The sequence below is a fragment of the Oncorhynchus mykiss genome, chromosome Y, assembly GCF_013265735.2.
Source record: "Oncorhynchus mykiss isolate Arlee chromosome Y, USDA_OmykA_1.1, whole genome shotgun sequence".
Lineage (NCBI taxonomy): Eukaryota > Metazoa > Chordata > Actinopteri > Salmoniformes > Salmonidae > Oncorhynchus > Oncorhynchus mykiss.
The window spans coordinates 31,382,096-31,407,400 of NC_048593.1; the positions used below are offsets into that span (position 1 = coordinate 31,382,096).

At 47.8% G+C, this 25,305-nt stretch overlaps 1 protein-coding gene across 4 annotated transcripts in view; it reads left to right on the forward strand.

Moving 5' to 3' along the window:
• LOC110509418 (disks large homolog 4) overlaps positions 1–25,305 on the forward strand; it is a 206,312-nt gene that overhangs the window by 144,667 nt on the left and 36,340 nt on the right. For 3 of the 4 annotated variants that reach the window (XR_005040482.1, XM_036968063.1, XM_036968065.1), the window contains exons 4-7: positions 14,572–14,625; positions 15,094–15,144; positions 15,316–15,440; positions 25,056–25,225. Coding sequence is in view for 3 of the 4 variants with exons in the window: in XM_036968063.1 (XP_036823958.1) it covers positions 14,572–14,625; positions 15,094–15,144; positions 15,316–15,440; positions 25,056–25,225 (400 nt within the window). In the remaining variant the exon portion in view is untranslated. Of the gene's footprint in view, positions 1–3,100; positions 3,248–14,571; positions 14,626–15,093; positions 15,145–15,315; positions 15,441–25,055; positions 25,226–25,305 lie in introns of those variants that run through there. The other variant, XM_036968066.1, reaches the window with a different exon arrangement.

Below are 25,305 nucleotides of genomic sequence, written 5' to 3' on the forward strand. Positions count from 1 at the left end.
ATGAAGCATGTGACACATAAACATTTATTTTACACTCAGCATCCTCCCTCTCGCCCTCTCATCCATCTCCTCCCTCTCTCCCTCCCTCTCATCCATCACCTCCCTCCCTCTCTCCCTCTCCTCTAACTCCTCCCTCTCTCCCTCTCCTCTAACTCCTCCCTCTCTCCCTCATCCAACTCCTCCCTCTCTCCCTCTCATCTAACTCCTCCCTCTCATCCATCTCCTCCCTCTCTCCCTCCCTCTCATCCATCTCCCTCCCTCCCCCTCTCCCTCTCATCTAACTCCTCCCTCTCATCCATCTCCTCCCTCTCTCCCTCCCTCTCATCCATCTCCCTCCCTCCCCCTCTCCCTCTCATCTAACTCCTCCCTCCCTCCCTCTCATCCATCTCCCTCCATCCCTCTCTCCCTCTCATCTAACTCCTCCCTCCCTCCCTCCCTCTCATCCATCTCCCTCCCTCCCTCTCTCCCTCTCATCTAACTCATCCCTCCCTCCCTCTCATCCATCTCCCTCCCTCCCTCTCTCCCTCTCCTCTAACACCTCCCTCCACATACTGTATACTATGAGAGTCTGTTGACCTCCCTCATATTTACTGGCATGTTTGGGTTACAGTCAAGTAACCCAGTCATTTTTTTATGCAGGAATTCAATTACCATTTTCCTCTAACGTATTCCCCATGTCCCTGCATCGCCCCTTCTCCCTTCCTCTCTCTTCCCCTTGCTCCCTCTCTCTCTCTGCATTCATCTCTGTATCTGACTGGTATCTTCATTTTCTTTGTCTTCCTTACTTTTCTTTAATAAATGTTTAAAGATGTCCCTGCAGCTCCAATGTAATTACTGTGCAAGAGAAGCTTAAGTCTACTGGGAAGGGGAGCGGAGAGCAGAGGAAGAGAAAATCGTCAGCATTAGATAGAAGAGAGGGAGGGAGGGAGGGAGTGAGAGTAGAGTGGGCCATGCACTCAGAAGTGAGACAAAATTAGGTAAGGGTAGGGCAGGGGGAGAGAACTTATTTACCAAAATGAGGTTGTCAGCTCTACATGTCCTTACATAACATGTCCTTACATAATATGTGTGTGTGTGCGTGTGCGTGCGTGTGTGTGTGTGTGCGTGCACATGACCTGAGTGATAGAGAGAATGATAGAGGGAGATCATAAAAGAGAAGATGGTGACAATGTCAAGAGACTTTCTCCACTTTCTCCAAGTTTGAGCAGTTTGCCACCAAGCAGCAACGTAATTGGCTGACTCTTGCCGCTAGAGACACAGCAATAGGATGATTGCCAGACATTGCACAGTGTTTCCCACTGCATCTCTCACTCAGGCACCCCTCCCTCTCTCTTTCTCTTTGGGGATCTCTCCCTCTGTCTCTCCGTCTCTTTCTTAGTGTTCCATCGCTGTCTGTGTTGCTGTCCATGGTGCTGACTTCATTGGCTGCAGCAGAGTGGGGTGGAGAGCTGGTGAAGAGGAGAGGAGGGATGGACACAGACAGAGGATAGGGGGGTACAGAGAGGGGAAGAGAAACAAACCGAATATTGAATTAAACATTAAATATGTGTTCTCTGTTCCCAGCGCTGCTCTAGTGAAGTGGCATCCCTGTAGAGTCGGGTCCTATTGGGAAAGCCTGGAGCAGTGGAGCACTGTTAAGCACAGCTCAGACAGACTGACTGACAGACTGACAGGTAGACAGACAGAGAGACAGACAGAGAGACGCGGGCTGCCTGGTGGCAGAAAGAAAATGTCGCCTGCAAGAGAGGAACAGCTCATTGGAATACTGCGTGTCGGCAGCATGTGGCCAACACAGTAATGACTGCGCAGCTGATTGGCATTGGAAGTGCAATCTACTGTGCTGCATTGGTAGAACACTGTGCAAACTGCTAGGCTGATACAGTGGGTTGCTGCTATGTTGTTTAATTGATGAGTGGTGCAGAGATTATAGTTTGAACTGACTACAGGGATATGAAATATGTATAATCAAGCACATATTGCAGTGTGTTTAACTTTAGATTAAAATGTCAATTTAGGTTTGTTTATTACTGCTTGTTCCAAAGCTTAGTCACCACTCCCTCTTCAAACATAAACACAACTCTACCCTCTTTAAACACAAACAAACACCACTAACACCATCAACACCCCTCCCCTGCCATCATAATTGCCATCAAACTTCCCCTTTTCCTTCCCCTGGGGTGGGAGGGGGCCCAGCAGCCGCAGCAGCATAAACTGCATCTCAGTGAGCACAGTACAGGGTGGGGGGCATGGGATATTCACTCAGAGAGAGAGAGACTACAGCGGGCTGTTCTAAAACAGAGGATGGAGCTCGAATGGAGAGAACGGTCGCGCTCCTCAGAATATAGAATAACGGAACACATTTTAGATATGCAGAGACTAAATTGAGACGAGGTGTTTAGAGCTTGTTTTCCCAAATTAGATTCAACCATATCCAGTGTGACTTGAATGGAAAATAAGTAGCCCTGTCGTAGGCTATTCGTAGGCTGTGCTATTTATTTTTGGTCCATATTTCAATTGACAGCTGTTCCAAATAGCACTATTTTTGATATTTGAGATGTAGGCTAATTATTAGACAGGCAGGTAGGCTACAATTCCACTCGAGCTGCCGCCTTCCTCAAACGAACGACTCCACACTTGGATTACACAGCAGAGGGAGGAAGGAACGCTGTCGACGGAGTCCAAACTCTTCTCAGCCTCTCCCAAGTTATTTTGGTTCCCAGACCGGGATTTTGACACCCCCGGATTAAAAAAAAAAATCTGGTTTGGAATGTAAAGCCATCTGCGTTCCTAGCCCAATGCTTGATATCAGCGGTATTGTTGAGATTTTTGGCTTTCGATTGTTTTGCATGAGTTGAATGTTCATGTTTAGTAGGCCTATGGGGTTATTTTAAAAAGCATATTTAACTTATATTGAGATATTCCTCGGCTATACGGATACTCCTAATAATGTAGGCATGTGGCAGAGACTGCCTTGATATCATCTTTGATATCATAAGTGTTTATGCATTTGTCATTATTTTTGGAGAGGTAACGCCCCTTCAGCGCACCCCCTCTCTTTCTCTCTGCCACCCACTCACCCGGCTCGTCCATCATTTTTGAAGGTGAACGGTGTTTGTTAGGTTCCACACGGCGGCTCAGTGCTCAGCACTCAGGCAGGATGTTCATCTCGGTGTGGTATGCCAAAAAAATGGGTCGGCGATTCATCGACAACGTCCGGAAAGCCAAGAAGCATCCGCACCATATAATGGTAGGCACCAAGTGAACATAGTGGTTGACTGACTGACTCTGATGACAGTCAGATCCAGCTATGTCATATTGCTATTTGGTGTGGTTTCTGTGGTTAAATGGTGTGTGAAATTGTGTGAAAATGATCCAAATGGAAAATTGAGATTTGTGATCATTACTAGGGAAATATATTGTCTTTTTTTGTCATGTTTAACATAGACATCCATTTCCATCTTTGCTGCACCTTGAGTGAAGGTGTATTCTGAAGAATCATACATAAACTGCTTTATGGACTCATGATACTTAGTCTGGTCCATGTCTGGTCTGACACTTGGAGTCTGGCTCTCATCTAAAGCATTCTTTGTAACCAGTTTCATTAGGGTTTTCAACTCTCTGCCCAGAATGGGAAAAGATAAGGAGAAATAAGAGGCTCAATTTGTTGAGTGAGACTTTTCTCAACTCAGTGAACTCGTGGGACTAATAGCATGGATGGCTTCTCTTATGGTGACAGGAATGTAGTTTTTTTTTAATACATTTGCTAATATCGGCACTCGCCAACATGAAGCTTGGATTTCCGGAATGATGATATTTGTTGCAACACATTTGGTTCCTGAGAAATATGTGTGAATCACAGACCCTGTGTCCCAATCATGTGAACATAACCTCCTTTGTAGCTCCTCTGTCTACACTGTGTCAGTGTATGCTGGTATTTCAGGGAGTATATAGTCTCTATAGTTCTCACCATCCTCTGAGTCCCTCGCTGCCAAAGGTGCTTTAACAAAGTACTGAGTAAAGGGTCTGAATACTTTTTGGATTTGAATACGTTTCCAAAAATGTCTAAAAACAGTTTTTTGCTTTGTCATTATGCGGTATTGTGTGTAGATTGATGAGGGGAAAATGATTTAATCAACTTTAGAATAAGGCTGTAATGTAACAAAGTGTGGAAAAGGTGAAGAGGTCAGAACACTTTCCCAATACAGTTACAGTTCTCTCTGAGTCCCTTCTATGTGATGCTACGCATGTGTCATTTACCGTTTCAGTGTGCAATAATGTGTAGCTGGCCCTTATCTCTCCCTACCTCTCTCTCAAACACAAACACACAGCTTTACAGCCATTTACACACCGTATTTATTTTCTGGAAGTGCATAAGGGGCTTTCATAAATAACGGTGTGTGAATGATGTCCCGTCAAAATGAACCGCTGTAACATCCCCATTGCACACACACACACACACACACACACACGCAAACATGCACACACCTGTGTGGATCTGCTGCCATTCCCTCCCTTCCCCCCATATCTATCTCACCCTCTCTCATCCCCCCACCTTCCTCTCCTCCTGTCCTTCTTTGGGCAGAGCTGTGCTGCCCTCAGGTCAGGGCCAGTCTGGAGTGTACTTGCCTCTTCTGTTCCTGTCTCTACTGCTATTGTTCATTCTCTCTCTCTCTCTCTCTCACACTCTCTCTCTCTCTTTCGCTCTCGTTCTCTCTCTCTCTCTCTCTCTCTCAGCATCTGTTTACCCTGATTTTCCCCCTTAAACAGAGTACACATTTAGACACAGCAACTACAGAAATAGAAACCAATCTCTAGTTGCCTGACTGACTGCATAATCAGTGCTGTTCTGGAAGATTAAAACACTCCAATGGAAACATCTGACTGTTGATACTCATGTGTTTATATTGCAATATGAATGGTATACCATATGAAGCACTGAAAATAATTGACGGTTGTGATTGATGTTGGGAGAGATAGTGAGGGTTTGTGTAAGTGAGTAAGTGGGTTTGTGTAAGTGGGTTTGTGTGGGTTTGTGTAAGTGAGTAAGTGGGTTTGTGTAAGTGGGTTTGTGTAAGTGGGTTTGTGTGGGTTTGTGTAAGTGAGTGAGTTGGTGTGTGTAGGTTTGTGTAAGTGAGTGTGTGGGTTTGTGTAAGTGAGTAAGTGGGTTTGTGTGGGTTTGTGTAAGTGAGTGAGTGGGTTTGTGTAGGTGAGTGAGAAGGTTTGTGTGGGTTTGTGTGGGTAAGTGGAGCGTGTTGGCATAGCTTTTAGGTTAATTGTGATTCATTTTGTCTTGACTGACTGAAGCCATTAGATAAGTTGCGTTCTGTTTGCTTGATAAATCGTTGAGGGTATTGGAGCACATTATTATGACACTGCTTAGCTGTTGGCTTATGTAGAGCCACATTGCTTATACCACAGCTACAACATACTGCTAGTTAATGAAACACCTGACAGAGACCAGAGGTATTACCCGAGTTAGCCTGTAAGATCATTTTCATTTTCTTCTAAAATCTCTCTGTAGTCTTGAAGACAATATCCGCTGACATAACAGCATTGTTCCCTAATTTTGTTAAAAATAGCTTTTTCCCACTGCTGGGTTGGGGTTGTGCATTAACAACATACAGTTGAAGTAGAAAGTTGCAAACACTTAGGTTGGAGTCATTAAAACTCGTTTTACAACCACTCCACCAATTTCTTGTTAACAAACTATAGTTTTGGCTAGTCAGTTAGGACATCTACTTTGTACATGACACAAGTCATTTTTCCAACAATTGTTTACAGACAGATTATTTCACTTATAATTCACTGTATCACAATTCCAGTGGGTCAGAAGTTTACATACACTAAGTTGACTGTGCCTTTAAACAGCTTGGAACATTCTCAAAAATGATGTCATGGCTTTAGAAGCTTCTGATAGGCTAATTGACATCATTTGAGTCAATTGGAAGTGTACCTGTGTATGTATTTCAAGGCCTACCTTCAAACTCAGTGCCTCTTTGCTTGAGATAATGGGAAATTCAAAATAAATCAGCCAAGACTTCCACAAGACTGGTTCATCCTTTGGTGCAATTTCCAAATGCCTGAAGGTACCATGTTCATCTGTACAAACAATAGTACGCAAGTATAAACACCATGGGACCACGCAGCTGTCATACCACTCAGAAAGGAGACTTGTCTCCTAGAGATGAACATACTTTGGTTCGAAAATTGACTTCGACAAGTCTATATATATATATAGATATATAAATCGACATAACCTGAAAGGCCGCTCAGCAAGGAAGAAGCCACTGCTCCAAAACCGCCATAAAAAGCCAGACTACGGTTTGTAACTGCACATGGGGACAAAGATCGTACTTTTTGGAGAGATGTCCTCTGGTCTAATGAAACAAAAATAGAACTGTTTGGCCAAAATGACCATCGTTATGTTTGGAGGAAAAGGGGGAGGCTTGCAAGCCAAAGAACACCATCCCAACCGTGAAGTACGGGGGTGGCAGCATCATGTTGTGGGGGAGCTTTGCTGCAGGAGGGACTGGTGCACTTCACAAAATAGATGGCATCATGAGGGAGTAAAATGATGTGGATATATTGAAGAAACATCTCAAGACATCAATCAGGAAGTTAAAGCTTGGTCGCAAATGGGTCTTCCAAATGGACAATGACCCCAAGCATACTTCCAAAGTTGTGGCAAAATGGCTTAAGGACAACAAAGTCAAGGTATTGGAGGGGCCATCACAATGCCCTGACCTCAATCCTATAGAGAATGTGTGGGCAGAACTGAAGAAGCGTGTGCGAACAAGGAGGCCTATAAACCTGACTCAGTTACTCCAGCTCTGACAGGAGGAATGGGCCAACTTATTGTGGGAAGCTTGTGGAAGGCTACCTGAAGCGTTTGACCCAAGTTAAACAATTTAAAGGCAATGCTACCAATTACTAATTGAGTGTATGTAAACTTCTGCCACACTGGGAATGTGATGAAAGAAATAAAAGCTGAAATAAATCGTTCTCTCTTACTATTATTCTGACATTTCACATTCTTAAAAGTGGTGATCCTAACTGACCTAAGACGGAATTTTTGCTAGGATTAAATGTCAGGAATTGTGGAAAAACTGAGTTAAAATGTATTTGTATAAGGTATATGTAAACTTCTGACTTCAACTGTATTTCTAGGGTTTTAGAAGGGAGCATTCTAGTCTCCCCTGCAAGTATAGACATGCTCTCTAGTGCATCCTCAAGTGAGCGATGATCAATCTGTGGAGAGACAGAGCAGAAATAAAAGGAATGTTTTGTTTAAAGGGTAGCAGCCGTTGATCGCTTTCTTAATGAAAGCTTCGTTGATTCTACCTTTCCTCCAAGCTCTCTCTCCCTCTCTCTGTCGCTTTCTTAATGAAAGCTTCGCTGATTCTACCTATCCTCCAAGCGCTTTCTCCCTCTCTCTCTCTTTTTCATTCTCTCCACTGTTCCCCTTGCTCTCTCTCTCTGCTCCCTTGTTGAGGCCTGGTAAAAGCCTGCTGGTCAGCATATTTAGGCTAGCTGTGTATTCATATTTCAGCACTCTCTGACGCCTGGCTCTAATTTGATGTTAAAACATTTCAACTCTAGGGAGGCAGTGAGCATGTGGGGTTATTTTTAGCTGTTTGCCGGTGAACTACCTTTAACCTTTGCCTCTGCAGCAGACTGATTGACGTAACACTGTCTTTCACATCATCACCTAAACCTGCACACTGACTCCACACTTCCTCCTCCTACTCTATAGCAGGTGTATACGTCAACAATACACAGAGCAAAATGTAGCCTCGCAAACACACACATCCGCTCAATCAGATATACAAACGAACAAAACACATTCACTCAATCGCTCTGTTTATCTCTCTCAAACTCTTTCTCTCTTTTTCTCTCTTTTTTTCTCTCTATCTCACTTTTCTCTCTCTTGTTCTGTCTTTCTGCCTCTCTTTCTCTGTCTATCTCTCTTCTCTCTTCTTTGTAATGGCTCCAGGGTATTGTGAGTCTAGAAATCAAGCAATCACATCCCACTCCTCCAACCCCTTATCTGTCCTCTCTGTTCTCTCTGTGGGGCGAGGCTCTCCTTCATCTATCTCTCAGGGCTCCCAGTCTCGGTGTGTTTGTCGTTTGCCTTCACTCCTTGTCCTCTGGTGATTACTGCTTCTTGTTTGGACCCTGTCAGCCTACAGAGTGCTGGACAGTGGAGTGTGCTGGATTGGATCTCAGCATGCTCTCCTATGGGGAAAGACGGGGCCAGAAGTGAAACGTTTGACTGTTAGAGAACAGTGGTGATCAGGGTTGGGGATAAAGCTTGGGTTTAAATGACTGCTTAAGTAAGATGTTAATTTCAGAATTAGTGTCAGGATCAGTATTCTGGGCTGTGAGCTTTTGATTCAGAGGTTCCAGTTCGTGGCTAAAGGTCAAGACTCAGGAGTTTGATATTGGACAAGGGATGACAGGTTATATCAGGAGTTTGATATTGGACAAGGGATGACAGGGTATATCAGGAGTTTGATATTGGACAAGGGATGACAGGGTATATCAGGAGTTTGATATTGGACAAGGGATGACAGGTTATATCAGGAGTTTGATATTGGACAAGGGATGACAGGGTATATCAGGAGTTTGATATTGGACAAGGGATGACAGGTTATATCAGGAGTTTGATATTGGACAAGGGATGACAGGTTATATCAGGAGTTTGATATTGGACAAGGGATGACAGGTTATATCAGGAGTTTAAGTTTAACAGTGAAGGGCCTCCCTGGTGGCGCAGTGGTTAAGGGCGCTGTACTGCAGCGCCAGCTGTGCCATCAGAGACTGGATTCGCGCCCAGGCTCTGTCGTAACCGGCCGCGACTGGGAGGTCCGTGGGGCGACGCACAATTGGCCTAGGGGGAGGCTTAGGGAGGGGTTGGCCGGTAGGGATGTCCTTGTCTCACACCAAGACCAAGCCGCACTGCTTCTTAACACAGCGCGCATCCAACCCAGAAGCCAGCCGCACCAATGTGTTGGAGGAAACACCGTGCACCTAGCAACCTTGGTTAGCGCGCACTGCGCTCGGCCCGCCACAGGAGTCGCTGGTGCGCGTTAACCAAGGTTGCTAGGTGCACGGTGTTTCCTCCAACACATTGGTGCGGCTGGCTTCCGGGTTGGATGCGCGCTGTGTTAAGAAGCAGTGCGGCTTGGTTGGGATGTGTATCGGAGGACGCATGGCTTTCAACCTTCGTCTCTCCCGAGCCCGTACGAGAGTTGTAGCGATGAGACAAGATAGTAGCTACTTAAACAATTGGATACCACGAAATTAGGGAGAAAAAGGTGTAAAATGGATTCTTTTTTAAATGTAATAAAAAAAAAGTTTAACAGTGAAGGTTTGGGAGCGGCCTGGAAAAGAAAGACGATGGGAGAGTAGGTGGAGTAAAAATATATGTGGACGACTGTTAAATTCCCTAAATCCAGCCTCCCACTTCCTGACAAAGAACAGCTAGGGAGTCTCCTATCAAACCCCTGTAGGAGGACTGTGTGTATTAGGGGTTGTGTACTAACTGCACAAGGTATGTTCCTCAGCCTGGATATATAGGATACTTTTGACATGTCAGATAGTAGCTGGACGTATTTGGCCCAGTTAAAGGCGTTAGAGGCTCTGTGCAGCCATACAGTAACAGAAGGTGACACAGACTCAAGGCAGGAGGAGAGATGTAGGCCGACCCTGGGATGAAATCCCTGCAGTAGGAATACAGATCCTTTTTGAGTTATAAAGTTATTTTTTTAATCCGGCCCAGATCTGTCCAAATGGTTTGATTAGCCTATAGAGTAACTTAGTACTGCATGTGAGTGGTCTTTAGCTTATAGTTTGTGTGGCCTGCAATTTACTGCTAGAATTGTAAGTAATGCAGGTTTTGAGTGGTTTAGCAGCTTGGTTTTGAGGTTGTGAACCTGGAATAGAGATAAGGGAGAGGCTTTATAACACCTACACTCCAATATGTTCTCAATGTATCTGACTGCTCTCTCTCCTCTCTCTTCTCTCCTTCTTTCTCCTCTCTCTCTTTCCTCTCTCTCTCCTCTCTCTCTCTCCCCTCTCTCTCTCTCTCTCTCTCTCTCTCTCTCTCTCTCTCTCTCTCTCTCTCTCTCTCTCTCTCTCTCTCTCTATCCTCTCTCTCTCTCTCTCCTCTCCCTATCCTCTCTGTCTATCCTCTCTCTCCTCTCTCTATCCCCTCTCTCCTCTCTCTATCCTCTCTCTCCTCTCTCTATCCTCTCTCTCCTCTCCCTATCCTCTCTCTCTCTCCTCTCTCCTCTCTCCTCTCTCTGTCTCCTCTCTCTCTCTCTTCTTTCTCTCTCTCCTTTCTCTCTCTCTCCTCTCTCCTCTCTCTCTCCTCTCTGTTTCCCCCCTCTCTCTCTCTCTCTCTCTCTCTCTCCTCTCTCTATCCTCTCTCTCCTCTCCCTATCCTCTCTCCTCTCTCTATCCTCTCTCTCTCTCTCTCCTCTCTCTGTCTCTCTCTCTCCTCTCTCCTCTCTCTCTCTTCTTTCTCTCTCTCTCTCTCCTTTCTCTCTCTCCTCTCTCTCTCCTCTCTCCTCTCTCTCCTCTCTCCTCTCTCCACTCTCCTCTCTCTGTCTCTTCTCTTTCTCCTCTCTCTTTCTCCTCTCTCCTCTCTCTTTCTCCTCTCTCTTTCTCCTCTCTCTTTCTCCTATCTCTCTCTCCTCTCTCCTCCCTTTGTCTCTTCTCTCCTCTCTGTCTACTTTCTCTCCTCTCTCCTCTCTCTTTCTCCTCTCTCTTTCTCCTCTCTCTTTCTCCTATCTCTCCCTCCTCTCTCTCCTCTCTCTGTCTCCTCTCTCTCTCTCCTCTCTCCTCCCTTTGTCTCTTCTCTCCTCTCTGTCTACTTTCTCTCCTCTCTCCGTCTCCTCTTTCTCTTCTCTCTGTCTCCTCTCTCTCTGTTTCCTCTCTCTCTGTTTCCTCTCTCTTTGTTTCCTTTCTCTCTCTTTCCTCTCTCTCCTCTCTCGCCTCTCTCTCTCCTCTCTCTCCTCTCTCTCTCTCCTCTCTCTATCCTCTCTCTCTCTCCTCTCTCCTCTCTGTCTCTTCTCTCTCCTCTCTCTCCTCTCTCTTTCTCCTCTCTCTCCCTCCTCTCTCTCCTCTCTGTCTCCTCTCTCCCCTCTCTCTGTCTCCTCTTTCTCTTTTCTCTCTGCTTCCTTCTCTCTCTGTTTCCTCTCTCTCTGTTTCCTCTCTCTTTGTTTCCTTTCTCTCTCTTTCCTCTCTCTGTCTCCTCTCTCTCTTTCCTCTCTCTCTCCTCTCTCTTTCCAACAGCAATTAATTAAGAGCCTAACAAGCTGCATTAATGAGTCTGTTTGGGCGTATGTGAGGGGGGAGGAGGGGAAAGGAGGGGGGTGCTGCAGAGAGAAGTTAAACTTTTATGTTGGGACAGATGTTCTGTCTTTAGGTAAGTGAATGAAGTGAGAGAGAGAGAGAGAGAGAGAGAAATAGAGAGAGGACAGAATGAGTGTGGTACAGTAGCCAATAAGGAATTGAAATGGGGTTTCTGGCTTATGTCCAGGTGAAGATGACATCATCCCTCAGGCGTCCTCTGCTCCGTTAGTAAAACTGTGTGTCTCTGCTTAATGCCTCATCACCATACAGATAGATGACCACACACTAAATGGAGATGGAAGGAAGACTTCTACTCTAGACTAGAGATGTAGAGCAGCAGGTAGCCTAGCAGTTAAGAGTGTTGGACCAGTAACCGAAAGGTCGCTGGTCTGAATCCCCAAGCCAACTAGGTGAAAAAAATCTGTCAATGTGTCCTTGAGCAAGGCAATTACCCCTAATTGCTTGTGTAAGTCACTCTGGACAAGAGCATCTCCTAAATGGCGACAGTAAGATGGCACAGATAATGAGCATATTTCTTGATCTGATCTCAAGTGCCTCTCTCCCTCTGTCTTTTCATGATTGCATTGCATATTCTCTGCATCATAGCATATTACTGTATCTCACCCCATAGTTACAGCATAGGAAGCAATAATCCCTTCCAAGCAGTTCCTTCTAATAATGCTAATCCTAAAGGAATCCCATAGGAATATTTCTGGAAAGTACAGAGAACTGTACATGAAATGCCTGACAGTTTCAATGCACTGCCCAAATGGAGCTGTCATTGTCAAGAGTTAAGAGCGGATTGATCCGGTGATGTTTCAGATTATGTAATAGACGTAGTGGAAAGGATTTCTACTCCCCTGTTGTTTTTGCTATGATGTTCTATGCCATATAGCTAGCGCTTTAGGCCATCGGAATGAACATCCAGGTTACCATGGAGACAAGCTTTCCTCCGAGCCTCAGAGGCTCCAGTGGCTGATGCTACTTTATTCTGTAGCCATGGTAGCGGCGGTCAGTACAGGAGCGAGGGATGGAGTGGGCCAAACCTCCAGAGAATGAATACAAACTGTCTGTACAGCGAGAACATGTGACATTTCAGTAGATGCAGTATGTGCTGTAATAGCAGCATGGAGAAAGTGGAATGTTTGGATAGAGTCCGAATTTAAGGGATGGAGATGGAATTATCGAGATATGCGACATATCTGGGACTCATTGGAACAGTGTGATTGTCTGTGTGTGGGGGTTGTATGTGTGAGAGAGAGTGTCTGTGTATCTCTCTGTGGGCTGTCTGTTGTGTGAAGGTCGGCAGGCTGGTTTCATGCTGCTGCTGCTGTTTGCTGCTCTGTAAGCACTTTGGATGCACTCTGTCTCCCTCATGCTAATCAGGGAGGGACAAAATAACACAGAGAGCGAGAGATGGCAGAGTATTCTCTAAGGAGTACAGCATGCTGCACCCCCTCTTCTGACATCACATGGGGAGATGCAACAGTCATTTGGAGAGAGAAGCAGTGAGGGGAGAGGGCTGGAAGGGAGTTCAAAAGAGAGAAAGAGAGAGACCGAGATATAGAGAGATGGAAGTAAAATCCCCACCAGACAGTGTAGTCTCTGTCACTCTACAGGACGAGCCTAAACCATCCTAATGCCAATAGGCCTGGCATGTCATTAACTTGTTGTCTTGTCAATTGGTGGTCAGGTCGCAGCTTTATCTTGGCCAGGTCGCAGTTGTAAATGAGAACTTGTTCACAACTGGCCTACCTGGTTAAATAAAGGTGAAATAAAAAATTTAACATTAGCATCTCCCTGATTAATGACACCTAGTCTGCTGAAAATAGATGTCCTGCCCATTGGTCTCAGCTTTCAGATGGGCTCTGGTCTGCTCTGGTCTGGTCTGCTCTGCTCTGCTCTGCTCTGCTCTGCTCTGCACTTCTCACAGGTCATCAGTGACACAACATGCATCCGGAGGCTATGTAGAACTCGGAGCGAGAGGAACCACACAGATGGCCTTGAAAGCTGGCATCTCTGTTAGATGTCGCCTCGATGTTGCCTTTCATGATGGTGTTATGAAATGACTACAAACCCTGAATGTATTCATAGAAGCATGTCACAGAATGTTGCCAATGTGACACTGACCCAGGGCTTTGCTAGATAACGTTGACTCATAGGAAAGAGATGCAATGTCAGGGTCTTGTGGCTGGGGTCTTGTTGCTGGGGCCTTGTGCACTGGGGCCTTGTGGCTGGGGCCTTGTGGCTGGGGCCTTGTGGCTGGGGCCTTGTGGCTGGGGCCTTGTGGCTGGGGTCTTGTGGCTGGGGCCTTGTGGCTGGGATTTGTGGCTGGGGTCTTGTGGCTGGGGCCTTGTGGCTGGGATTTTGTGGCTGGGGCCTTGTGGCTGGGGTCTTGTGGCTGGGGTCTTGTGGCTGGGGCCTTGTGGCTGGGGCCTTGTGGCTGGGGTGTGGAGCAGTCAGTGTGTGTCAGGCAGGACATGTCACAGGGACTGTTTGTGGTGTTGTCATCATCATTGGGCTCTAAAATGGCCGTGGCTGTGACTGTAGGGCCTGCCTGCCTGCCTGCAGAGAGGCTCCACAGTCTGAGCAGGGCAGACTGACTCCATGCCTTCTTATCCTGAGGAATCACTCAAACACTATCCCACTGTACAGACAGAGGGTCGAGACAGAAAAGTATTGTATCTGCCACAAGGCCATGGCCCTAAATATTGTGTGTGTGTGTGTGTGTGTGTGTGCGCGTGAACAGTGAGTGCGCGTGCAGTGAGTGCATGTGTGGGCTAACATTTTCTCTCCTCTCTCTCTCTCCCTTACCTTCACTCTCTCCCTCGTTCTCGCTCTCTATCTCCCCCTCTCTCCCCCTCTCTCCCCCTCCCTCTCCCCCTCTCTCCCCCTCCCTCTCCCTCTCTCTCTCCCTCTCCCCCTCTCTCCCCCTCCCTCTCCCTCTCTCTCTCCCTCTCCCCCTCTCTCCCCCTCCCTCTCCCTCCCTCTCCCTCTCTCTCCCCCTCTCTCCCCCTCTCGCCCCCTCCCTCTCCCCCTCTCTCCCCCTCTCTCCCTCTCCCTCTCCCTCTCTCTCTCCCTCTCTCCCCCTCCCTCTCCCCCTCCCTCTCCCCCTCTCTCCCCCTCCCTCTCCCCCTCTCTCCCCCTCCCTCTCCCCCTCCCTCTCCCCCTCCCTCTCCCCCTCCCTCTCCCTCTCTCTCTCCCTCTCCCCAGGGAAATTCTCCTCCAGTGATGGTGAACACTGACACACTTGACGGCTCCCCCTACGTAAGGATCATACTCCCACTGTACTGCGTTATTTACAGCAGAGCACTGGTTGATTGGTCATCATCCTTCACAATCCTCATCCCATATGTTAAATAATGCCACTTTAATAGTGTTTACATATCTTACAATACTCATATCACATGTACTCTATATACCGTATTTTATACCATCTACTACACCTTGCCTATGCCGCTCAGCCATCGCTCATCCATATACTTATATACTTATATATATTCTCATTCACTCCTTTAGATTTGTGTATATTAGGTAGTTGTTGGGGAATTGTTAGATGACTTGTTAGATATTACTGCACTGTCGGAACTAGAAGCACAAGCATCTCGCTACACTCTCGTTAACATCCGTTAAACATGTGTATGTGACCAATACAATTTGATTTTATTTGTTGTTCTCCTCATCGACTTTATAATCATTCACTGAAAGTGTGCTGGCACTGTGTCTTCCTCGCAGGTCAACGGGACAGAGGGGGAAATTGAGTATGAAGAGATTACACTGGAAAGAGTGAGTGTCTTTTCAAAAGATTACTGGAATGGTGCCAACATGGTGTGAAAGCCTTAATATCATCATCCCACAACCAATCAGGGACAGTCACATTAAAATGTATGTAATCTAGTACAGTTTGGTATGCAATAGTCACCAGGTTTGATAGTGTACATTATGGTGTGTGTTCAGGGTAACTCAGGCCTGGGCTTCAGTATAGCTGGGGGGACAGATAACCCTCATGTTGGTGATGACCCCAGCATCTTCATCACCAAGATCATCCCTGGAGGAGCTGCGGCCCAAGACGGACGGCTGAGGTACGCCACTAACTACTGTACCTAACGCAGCTAACATGCCCACCTCTTCACCCCCCTCAAGTTGTCAATCCCAACCTTGACTCTCAGTGGACATACATACACACATCCATAGGCACACTTTTGTGTGTACACACGTGAATATTCACAGGCTCAAGCATACATACGCAAATGCACACAGACACAAACACAGACACAAACAAACCCACAACTCAGAGGTACACCAGTGATGTAGGCTACTCATGTCAGAGCCAGCTGGGTCTACGAGGGAGAAGTACCAACCCCCCCATACATCTCCTTCACGGACTGCATTCACTCAGTCAGCCAGACAGACACTTTTCACCACTGAGCCCACCCATCACAGAGGAGCTGTCTAAATATAGTCCCCCCCCCCCCCCCCTCCCTTTGTTCCCTCCTCTTCACCCTACCCAGACCCTCAGTACTGTACCACACTCCACCATCCATCCCTGTGTCAGCCCTGGACTAAGGGCTGGTCCAGACTCCCACTCTCTCCCTCACAGGCCTGTCCATTACTGAAGGAATTGAACATGGCATTTAAAGAGCACATTTGGGATTGTAAAAGGTATCAGAGGAGATGAATATCACACGTCTACCACATTAGTCATGGCTGGCTGTGCTACCTCCATCCAAATCACACTTATCCTTACTCAGACATGTCATATTTCTCTGAATGTTATAGAACATTCTGTAGCTTTGAATGTAATAAAAGGCAGTTTGAGAGTCACTAAAATGTGCTGAAATATGCCTCTAATATAAACATTTAGCAGTGTAAATTTAGTGTGTTCCTCGAATGAAGCAAGATGGTATTTAAGAAGCAGTGTTTTCATGGTGGGTGATTATGCAAAGGCAGGTGTCAGAATGTAACTTTAGGAACAGGTGACGTAATGGACAAGGTCATAACAATGTCAGTTCCTGAATATTAATGAGCACCAAGGTTTTGAAAAATGTGAATCACATTATGGTGCTTGAAAAGCCTCTGCTATGTATCAACATACTCTGAGGACCTCAAAATGAGATGACGCTGAGCCATAGGGCTGGTGGACTGACTGACTGACTGATCCATAGGGCTGGTGGACTGACTGACTGACTGACTGACTCACTGAGCCATAGGGCTGGTGGACTGACTGACTGACTCACTGAGCCATAGGGCTGGTGGACTGACTGACTGACTGGCTGAGCCATAGGGCTGGTGGACTGACTGACTGACTGATCCATAGGGCTGGTGGACTGACTGACTGACTGACTGAGCCATAGGGCTGGTGGACTGACTGACTGACTGACTCACTGAGCCATAGGGCTGGTGGACTGACTGACTGACTCACTGAGCCATAGGGCTGGTGGACTGACTGACTGACTCACTGAGCCATAGGGCTGGTGGACTGACTGACTGACTGACTGAGCCATAGGGCTGGTGGACTGACTGACTGACTCACTGAGCCATAGGGCTGGTGGACTGACTGACTGACTGACTGAGCCATAGGGCTGGTGGACTGACTGACTGACTGACTGAGCCATAGGGCTGGTGGACTGACTGACTGACTCACTGAGCCATAGGGCTGGTGGACTGACTGACTGACTCACTGAGCCATAGGGCTGGTTGACTGACTGACTGACTGGCTGAGCCATAGGGCTGGTGGACTGACTGACTGACTGATCCATAGGGCTGGTGGACTGACTGACTGACTGATCCATAGGGCTGGTGGACTGACTGACTGACTGAGCCATAGGGCTGGTGGACTGACTGACTGACTCACTGAGCCATAGGGCTGGTGGACTGACTGACTGACTGACTGAGCCATAGGGCTGGTGGACTGACTGACTGACTCACTGAGCCATAGGGCTGGTGGACTGACTGACTGACTCACTGAGCCATAGGGCTGGTGGACTGACTGACTGACTCACTGAGCCATAGGGCTGGTGGACTGACTGACTGACTCACTGAGCCATAGGGCTGGTGGACTGACTGACTGACTGACTGAGCCATAGGGCTGGTGGACTGACTGACTGACTCACTGAGCCATAGGTCTGGTGGACTGACTGACTGACTCACTGAGCCATAGGGCTGGTGGACTGACTGACTGACTCACTGAGCCATAGGTCTGGTGGACTGACTGACTGACTCACTGAGCCATAGGGATGGTGGACTGACTGACTGACTGATCCATAGGGCTGGTGGACTGACTGACTGACTCACTGAGCCATAGGGCTGGTGGACTGACTGACTGGCTGAGCCATAGGGCTGGTGGACTGACTGACTGACTCACTGAGCCATAGGGCTGGTGGACTGACTGACTGACTCACTGAGCCATAGGGCTGGTGGACTGACTGACTGACTCACTGAGCCATAGGGCTGGTGGACTGACTGACTGACTCACTGAGCCATAGGGCTGGTGGACTGACTGACTGACTGATCCATAGGGCTGGTGGACTGACTGACTGACTCACTGAGCCATAGGGCTGGTGGACTGACTGACTGACTGACTGGCTGAGCCATAGGGCTGGTGGACTGACTGACTGACTCACTGAGCCATAGGGCTGGTGGACTGACTGACTGACTGACTGACTGGCTGATCCATAGGGCTGGTGGACTGACTGACTGACTGACTAATCCATAGGGCTGGTGGACTGACTGACTGACTGAGCCATAGGGCTGGTGGACTGACTGACTGACTCACTGAGCCATAGGGCTGGTGGACTGACTGACTGACTGACTGATCCATAGCGCTGGTGGACTGACTGACTGACTGGCTGAGCCATAGGGCTGGTGGACTGACTGACTGACTGACTGAGCCATAGGGCTGGTGGACTGACTGACTGACTCACTGAGCCATAGGGCTGGTGGACTGACTGACTGACTCACTGAGCCATAGGGCTGGTGGACTGACTGACTGACTCACTGCGCCATAGGGCTGGTGGACTGACTGACTGACTCACTGAGCCATAGGGCTGGTGGACTGACTGACTGACTGAGCCATAGGGCTGGTGGACTGACTGACTGACTGACTGACTGACTGACTGACTGAGCCATAGGGCTGGTGGACTGACTGACTGACTCACTGAGCCATAGGGCTGGTGGACTGACTGACTGACTGACTGACTGACTGACTGAGCCATAGGGCTGGTGGACTGACTGACTGACTCACTGAGCCATAGGGCTGGTGGACTGACTGACTGACTGACTGACTGACTGACTCACTGAGCCATAGGGCTGGTGGACTGACTGACTGACTGACTGACTGATCCATAGGGCTGGTGGACTGACTGACTGACTCACTGAGCCATAGGGCTGGTGGACTGACTGACTGACTGAGCCATAGGGCTGGTGGACTGACTGACTGACTCACTGAGCCATAGGGCTGGTGGACTGACTGACTGACTCACTGAGCCATAGGGCTGGTGGACTGACTGACTGACTCACTGAGCCATAGGGCTGGTGGACTGACTGACTGACTCACTGAGCCATAGGGCTGGTGGACTGACTGACTGACTGAGCCATAGGGCTGGTGGACTGACTGACTGACTGACTGACTGACTGAGCCATAGGGCTGGTGGACTGACTGACTGACTCACTGAGCCATAGGGCTGGTGGACTGACTGACTGACTGACTGACTGACTGACTGAGCCATAGGGCTGGTGGACTGACTGACTGACTCACTGAGCCATAGGGCTGGTGGACTGACTGACTGACTGACTGACTGACTGACTGAGCCATAGGGCTGGTGGACTGACTGACTGACTGACTCACTGATCCATAGGGCTGGTGGACTGACTGACTGACTGACTCACTGATCCATAGGGCTGGTGGACTGACTGATTGACTGATCCATAGGGCTGGTGGACTGACTGACTGACTGGCTGAGCCATAGGGCTGGTGGACTGACTGATTGACTGATCCATAGGGCTGGTGGACTGACTGACTGGCTGAGCCATAGGGCTGGTGGACTGACTGACTGACTGACTCACTGATCCATAGGGCTGGTGGACTGACTGACTGACTGACTGATCCATAGGGCTGGTGGACTGACTGACTGACTGACTGACTGACTCACTGAGCCATAGGGCTGGTGGACTGACTGACTGACTGACTCACTGAGCCATAGGGCTGGTGGACAGACTGACTGACTGAGCCATAGGGCTGGTGGACTGACTGACTGACTGATCCATAGGGCTGGTGGACTGACTGACTGACTGACTGAGCCATAGGGCTGGTGGACTGACTGACTGACTCACTGAGCCATAGGGCTGGTGGACTGACTGACTGACTGATCCATAGCGCTGGTGGACTGACTGACTGACTGGCTGAGCCATAGGGCTGGTGGACTGACTGACTGACTCACTGAGCCATAGGGCTGGTGGACTGACTGACTGACTCACTGAGCCATAGGGCTGGTGGACTGACTTACTGACTGACTGACTGACTGACTGAGCCATAGGGCTGGTGGACTGACTGACTGACTCACTGATCCATAGGGCTGGTGGACTGACTGACTGACTCACTGAGCCATAGGGCTGGTGGACTGACTGACTGACTCACTGAGCCATAGGGCTGGTGGACTGACTGACTGACTGAGCCATAGGGCTGGTGGACTGACTGACTGACTCACTGAGCCATAGGGCTGGTGGACTGACTGACTGACTCACTGAGCCATAGGGCTGGTGGACTGACTGACTGACTGAGCCATAGGGCTGGTGGACTGACTGACTGACTGACTGACTGAGCCATAGGGCTGGTGGACTGACTGACTGTCTCACTGAGCCATAGGGCTGGTGGACTGACTGACTGACTGACTGACTGACTGACTGACTGACTGAGCCATAGGGCTGGTGGACTGACTGACTGACTCACTGAGCCATAGGGCTGGTGGACTGACTGACTGACTGACTGAGCCATAGGGCTGGTGGACTGACTGACTGACTGACTCACTGATCCATAGGGCTGGTGGACTGACTGACTGACTGACTCACTGATCCATAGGGCTGGTGGACTCACTGACTGACTCACTGAGCCATAGGGCTGGTGGACTGACTGACTGACTGAGCCATAGGGCTGGTGGACTGACTGACTGACTCACTGAGCCATAGGGCTGGTGGACTGACTGACTGACTCACTGAGCCATAGGGCTGGTGGACTGACTGACTGACTCACTGAGCCATAGGGCTGGTGGACTGACTGACTGACTCACTGAGCCATAGGGCTGGTGGACTGACTGACTGACTGAGCCATAGGGCTGGTGGACTGACTGACTGACTCACTGAGCCATAGGGCTGGTGGACTGACTGACTGACTGACTGACTGACTGAGCCATAGGGCTGGTGGACTGACTGACTGACTCACTGAGCCATAGGGCTGGTGGACTGACTGACTGACTGACTGACTGACTGACTGACTGACTGACTGAGCCATAGGGCTGGTGGACTGACTGACTGACTGACTCACTGATCCATAGGGCTGGTGGACTGACTGACTGACTGACTCACTGATCCATAGGGCTGGTGGACTGACTGATTGACTGATCCATAGGGCTGGTGGACTGACTGACTGACTGGCTGAGCCATAGGGCTGGTTGGACTGACTGATTGACTGATCCATAGGGCTGGTGGACTGACTGACTGGCTGAGCCATATGGCTGGTGGACTGACTGACTGACTGACTCACTGATCCATAGGGCTGGTGGACTGACTGACTGACTCACTGAGCCATAGGGCTGGTGGACTGACTGACTGACTGACTGACTCACTGAGCCATAGGGCTGGTGGACTGACTGACTGACTGACTCACTGAGCCATAGGGCTGGTGGACAGACTGACTGACTGAGCCATAGGGCTGGTGGACTGACTGACTGACTGATCCATAGGGCTGGTGGACTGACTGACTGACTCACTGAGCCATAGGGCTGGTGGACTGACTGACTGACTCACTGAGCCATAGGGCTGGTGGACTGACTGACTGACCGAGTGACTATTTTGCTGAATGACTGATCCATAGGGCTGGTGCACTGACTGGCTGACTCATTGACTGAATGACTGATCCAAAGGGCTGGTGGACTGATTTCACTGACTGACTGAGCCGTACTGCTGGTGGACTGGCTGACTCACTGACTGACTGAATGATCCATAGGGCTGGTGGACTGGCTGACTCACTGACTGATTGACTGATCCATAGGGCTGGTGGACTGAATGACTGACTGATCCATAGGGCTGGTGGACTGACTGATTGACTGATCCATAGGGCTGGTGGACTAACTGATTGACTGATCCATAGGGCTGGTGGACTGACTGACTCACTGACTGACTGACTGATCCATAGGGCTGGTGGACTGACTGGCTGACTCACTGACTGACTGACTGATCCATAGGGCTGGTGGACTGACTGACTGAGCCATAGGGCTGGTGGACTGACTGACTGACTGACTGGCTGACTCACTGACTGACTGACTGACTGATCCATAGGGCTGGTGGACTGACTGACTGACTGGCTGACTCACTGACTGACTGATCCATAGGGCTGGTGGACTGACTGACTCTCTACCTACCACCTTATGGACAATTTTTTTTTTTTAAATAAACATGTTTTTTCAAGAGTCAGACACATAAATTCCCCACGTTTTAAATTTTGTTTCCACATGTTTATTTTACGCCAATTCCAGATACATACAGTGGGGCAAAAAAGTATTTAGTCAGCCACATATTGTGCAAGTTCTCCCACTTAAAAAGATGAGAGAGGCCTGTAATTTCATCATAGGTACACTTCAACTATGACAGACTAAATGAAAAAAATCCAGAAAATCACATTGTAGGATTTTTATGAATTTATTTGCAAATTATGGTGGAAAATAAGTATTTGGTCAATAACAAAAGTTTATCTCAATACTTTGTTATATACCCTTTGTTGGCAATGACAGAGGTCAAACGTTTTCTGTAAGTCTTCACAAGGTTTTCACACACTGTTGCTGGTATGTTGGCCCATTTTTCCATGCAGATCTCCTCTAGAACAGTGATGTTTTGGGGCTGTTACTGGGCAACACGGCTTTCAACTCCCTCCAAAGATGTTCTATGGGGTTGAGATCTGGAGACTGGCTAGGCCACTCCAGGACCTTGAAATGCTTCTTACGAAGCCACTCCTTCATTGCCCGGGCGGTGTGTTTGGGATCATTGTCATGCTGAAAGACCCAGCCACGTTTCATCTTCAATGCCCTTGCTGATGGAAGGAGATTTTTGCTCAAAATCTCACGTTACATGGCCCCATTCATGCTTTCCTTTACATGGATCAGTCGTCCTGGTCCCTTTGCAGAAAAACAGCCCCAAAGCATGATGTTTCCACCCCCATGCTTCACAGTAGGTATGGTGTTCTTTGGATGCAACTCAGCATTCTTTGTCCTCCAAACACGACGAGTTGAGTTTTTACCAAAAAGTTATATTTTGGTTTCATCTGACCATATGACATTCTCCCAATCTTCTTCTAGATCATCCAAATGCTCTCTAGCAAATTTCAGACGGGCCTGGACATTTACTGGCTTAAGCAGGGGGACACGTCTGGCACTGCAGGATTTGAGTCCCTGGCGGCGTAGTGTGTTACTGATGGTAGGCTTGGTTACTTTGGTCCCAGCTCTCTGCAGGTCATTCACTAGGTCCCCCCGTGTGGTTCTGGGATTTTTGCTCACCGTTCTTGTGATCATTTTGACCCCACGGGGTGAGATCTTGCGTGGAGCCCCAGATCGAGGGAGATTATCAGTGGTCTTGTATGTCTTCCATTTCCTAATAATTGCTCCCACAGTTGATTTCTTCAAACCAAGCTGCTTACCTATTGCAGATTCAGTCTTCCCAGCCTGGTGCAGGTCTACAATTTTGTTTCTGGTGTCCTTTGACAGCTCTTTGGTCTTGGCCATAGTGGAGTTTGGAGTGTGACTGTTTGAGGTTGTGGACAGGTGTCTTTTATACTGATTACAAGTTCAAACAGGTGCCATTAATACAGATAACAAGTGGAGGACAGAGGAGCCTCTTAAAGAAGAAGTTACAGGTCTGTGAGAGCCAGAAATCTTGCTTGTTTGTAGGTGACCAAATACTTATTTTCCACCATAATTTGCAAATAAATTTATAAAAAATTCTACAATGTGATTTTCTGGATTTCTTTTCCTCATTTTGTCTGTCATAGTTGAAGTGTACCTATGATGAAAATTACAGGCCTCTCTCATCTTTTTAAGTAGGAGAACTTGCACAATTGGTGGCTGACTAAATACTTTTTTGCCCCACTGTATGTTCTACAATCCAGGAACCGACCCTGCTTAGCTTCAGACACAAACCATCCATGGGATGCAGGGTGCAATGTTGCTGGAAGGAATGTGCCAAAACTTGCAAGTAGAAAAAAGGCAGCAAAAGCAAAGGCCGGGGTCACATAACCGGGGTCACATAACCGGGGTCACATAACCAGGGTCACATAACCAGGGTCACATAACCAGGGTCACAACCAAAGACAGGGACAATTCAGGAAAGAGGGAGTTTTATTTTATTTTATTGCGTTTTCATAAAAAAGTTTTCACTGAAGAAAAAAAATGTGTCCATTTGCAGTTCATTTGTTTTCGCATTTCAAAATAATTTCTTTACAATATTTTCTTCTGCTTTCAATGTCATTATTTTCTGTCTGGAAGTACAGCAAGATTATGCCACCACTGGAACGTGGTCCATTAACCTGCCCAGTGTTTTTTATTTTGTCCAATGTTCCACCAATGTCTCGCAAAATAGGTCCATTTTCCTGCATTGGGGCTTCTTAGATGTGGTCACACTAATTCCACCGTTGGAAACATTGCTACTGAAACATGTGAACACCATCTTTTCACATGTGAGGAGAATAACATTATTTCAACCCCACATGTCAATCTGCAATTCTACATGTGAAAGTGAGATTTTCACAGTTGTAGTTTTCTTACATGTAAAACCGCAAATCTGATTTTCACTTTCACATGTGGAATTTCAAGTTTATCTGTTAAAAACAATCACATTTAAAAATCTAATTTGCTGTTTTATATGTCAAACTTTCACGTGAAAATCTCACTTTCACATTCACATGTGAATGGTTTCACTTGTGAAATTTAAGCTCAACATGTGAAAACAGATATTTCACATGAGAGAATGTGATTTCACATGTGAAACTGCAAATTTGACTTGTTTTTTGTAAGGGTCTGACTGACTGACTGACTGACTGATTGGCTGGCTGGCTGACTGACTCTGACTGTTCCTCTCTCTGGGTAGTTAGAGTGATAGAGTGAAGGCCAGCCCAGCTGCAGCAGGTCACGTGCCACAGGACAGGAGGATGGGGCCAAGAGAGTATTCTGTAACAGAGATGATGGTGCACAGGGCCATCTCAAACAGAGGAGAGAATAGGAGAGATGTCAGAGGAGGAGAGACATTGTTTTGGGGTATTATTCTGTGTGTCAGACTCGTCACTAACTATACACCTCTCTCTCGCTCTTTTCTCTCTCTCTCTCTCTCTCTTTTCTCTCTCTCTCTCACTCTTTTCTCTCTCTCTCTCTCTCTCTCTCTCTCTCTCTCTCTCTCTCTCTCTCTCTCTCTCTCTCTCTCTCTCTCTCTCTCTCTCTCAGTGTGAATGACAGTATCCTGTTTGTAAATGATGTTGATGTGAGGGAGGTGACCCACAGTCTGGCTGTAGAAGCTCTGAAGGAGGCGGGGGCCATCGTCCGCCTCTACGTGCTGCGCAGGAAACCAGCCGCAGAGAAAGTTACAGAGATCAAACTCATCAAAGGGCCCAAAGGTACAGCTCGGTTTAGGTTTCTGTTTGTATGCCTACATATTTATGTACCTGTCGGTTATTATTTACATTTACATTATCTT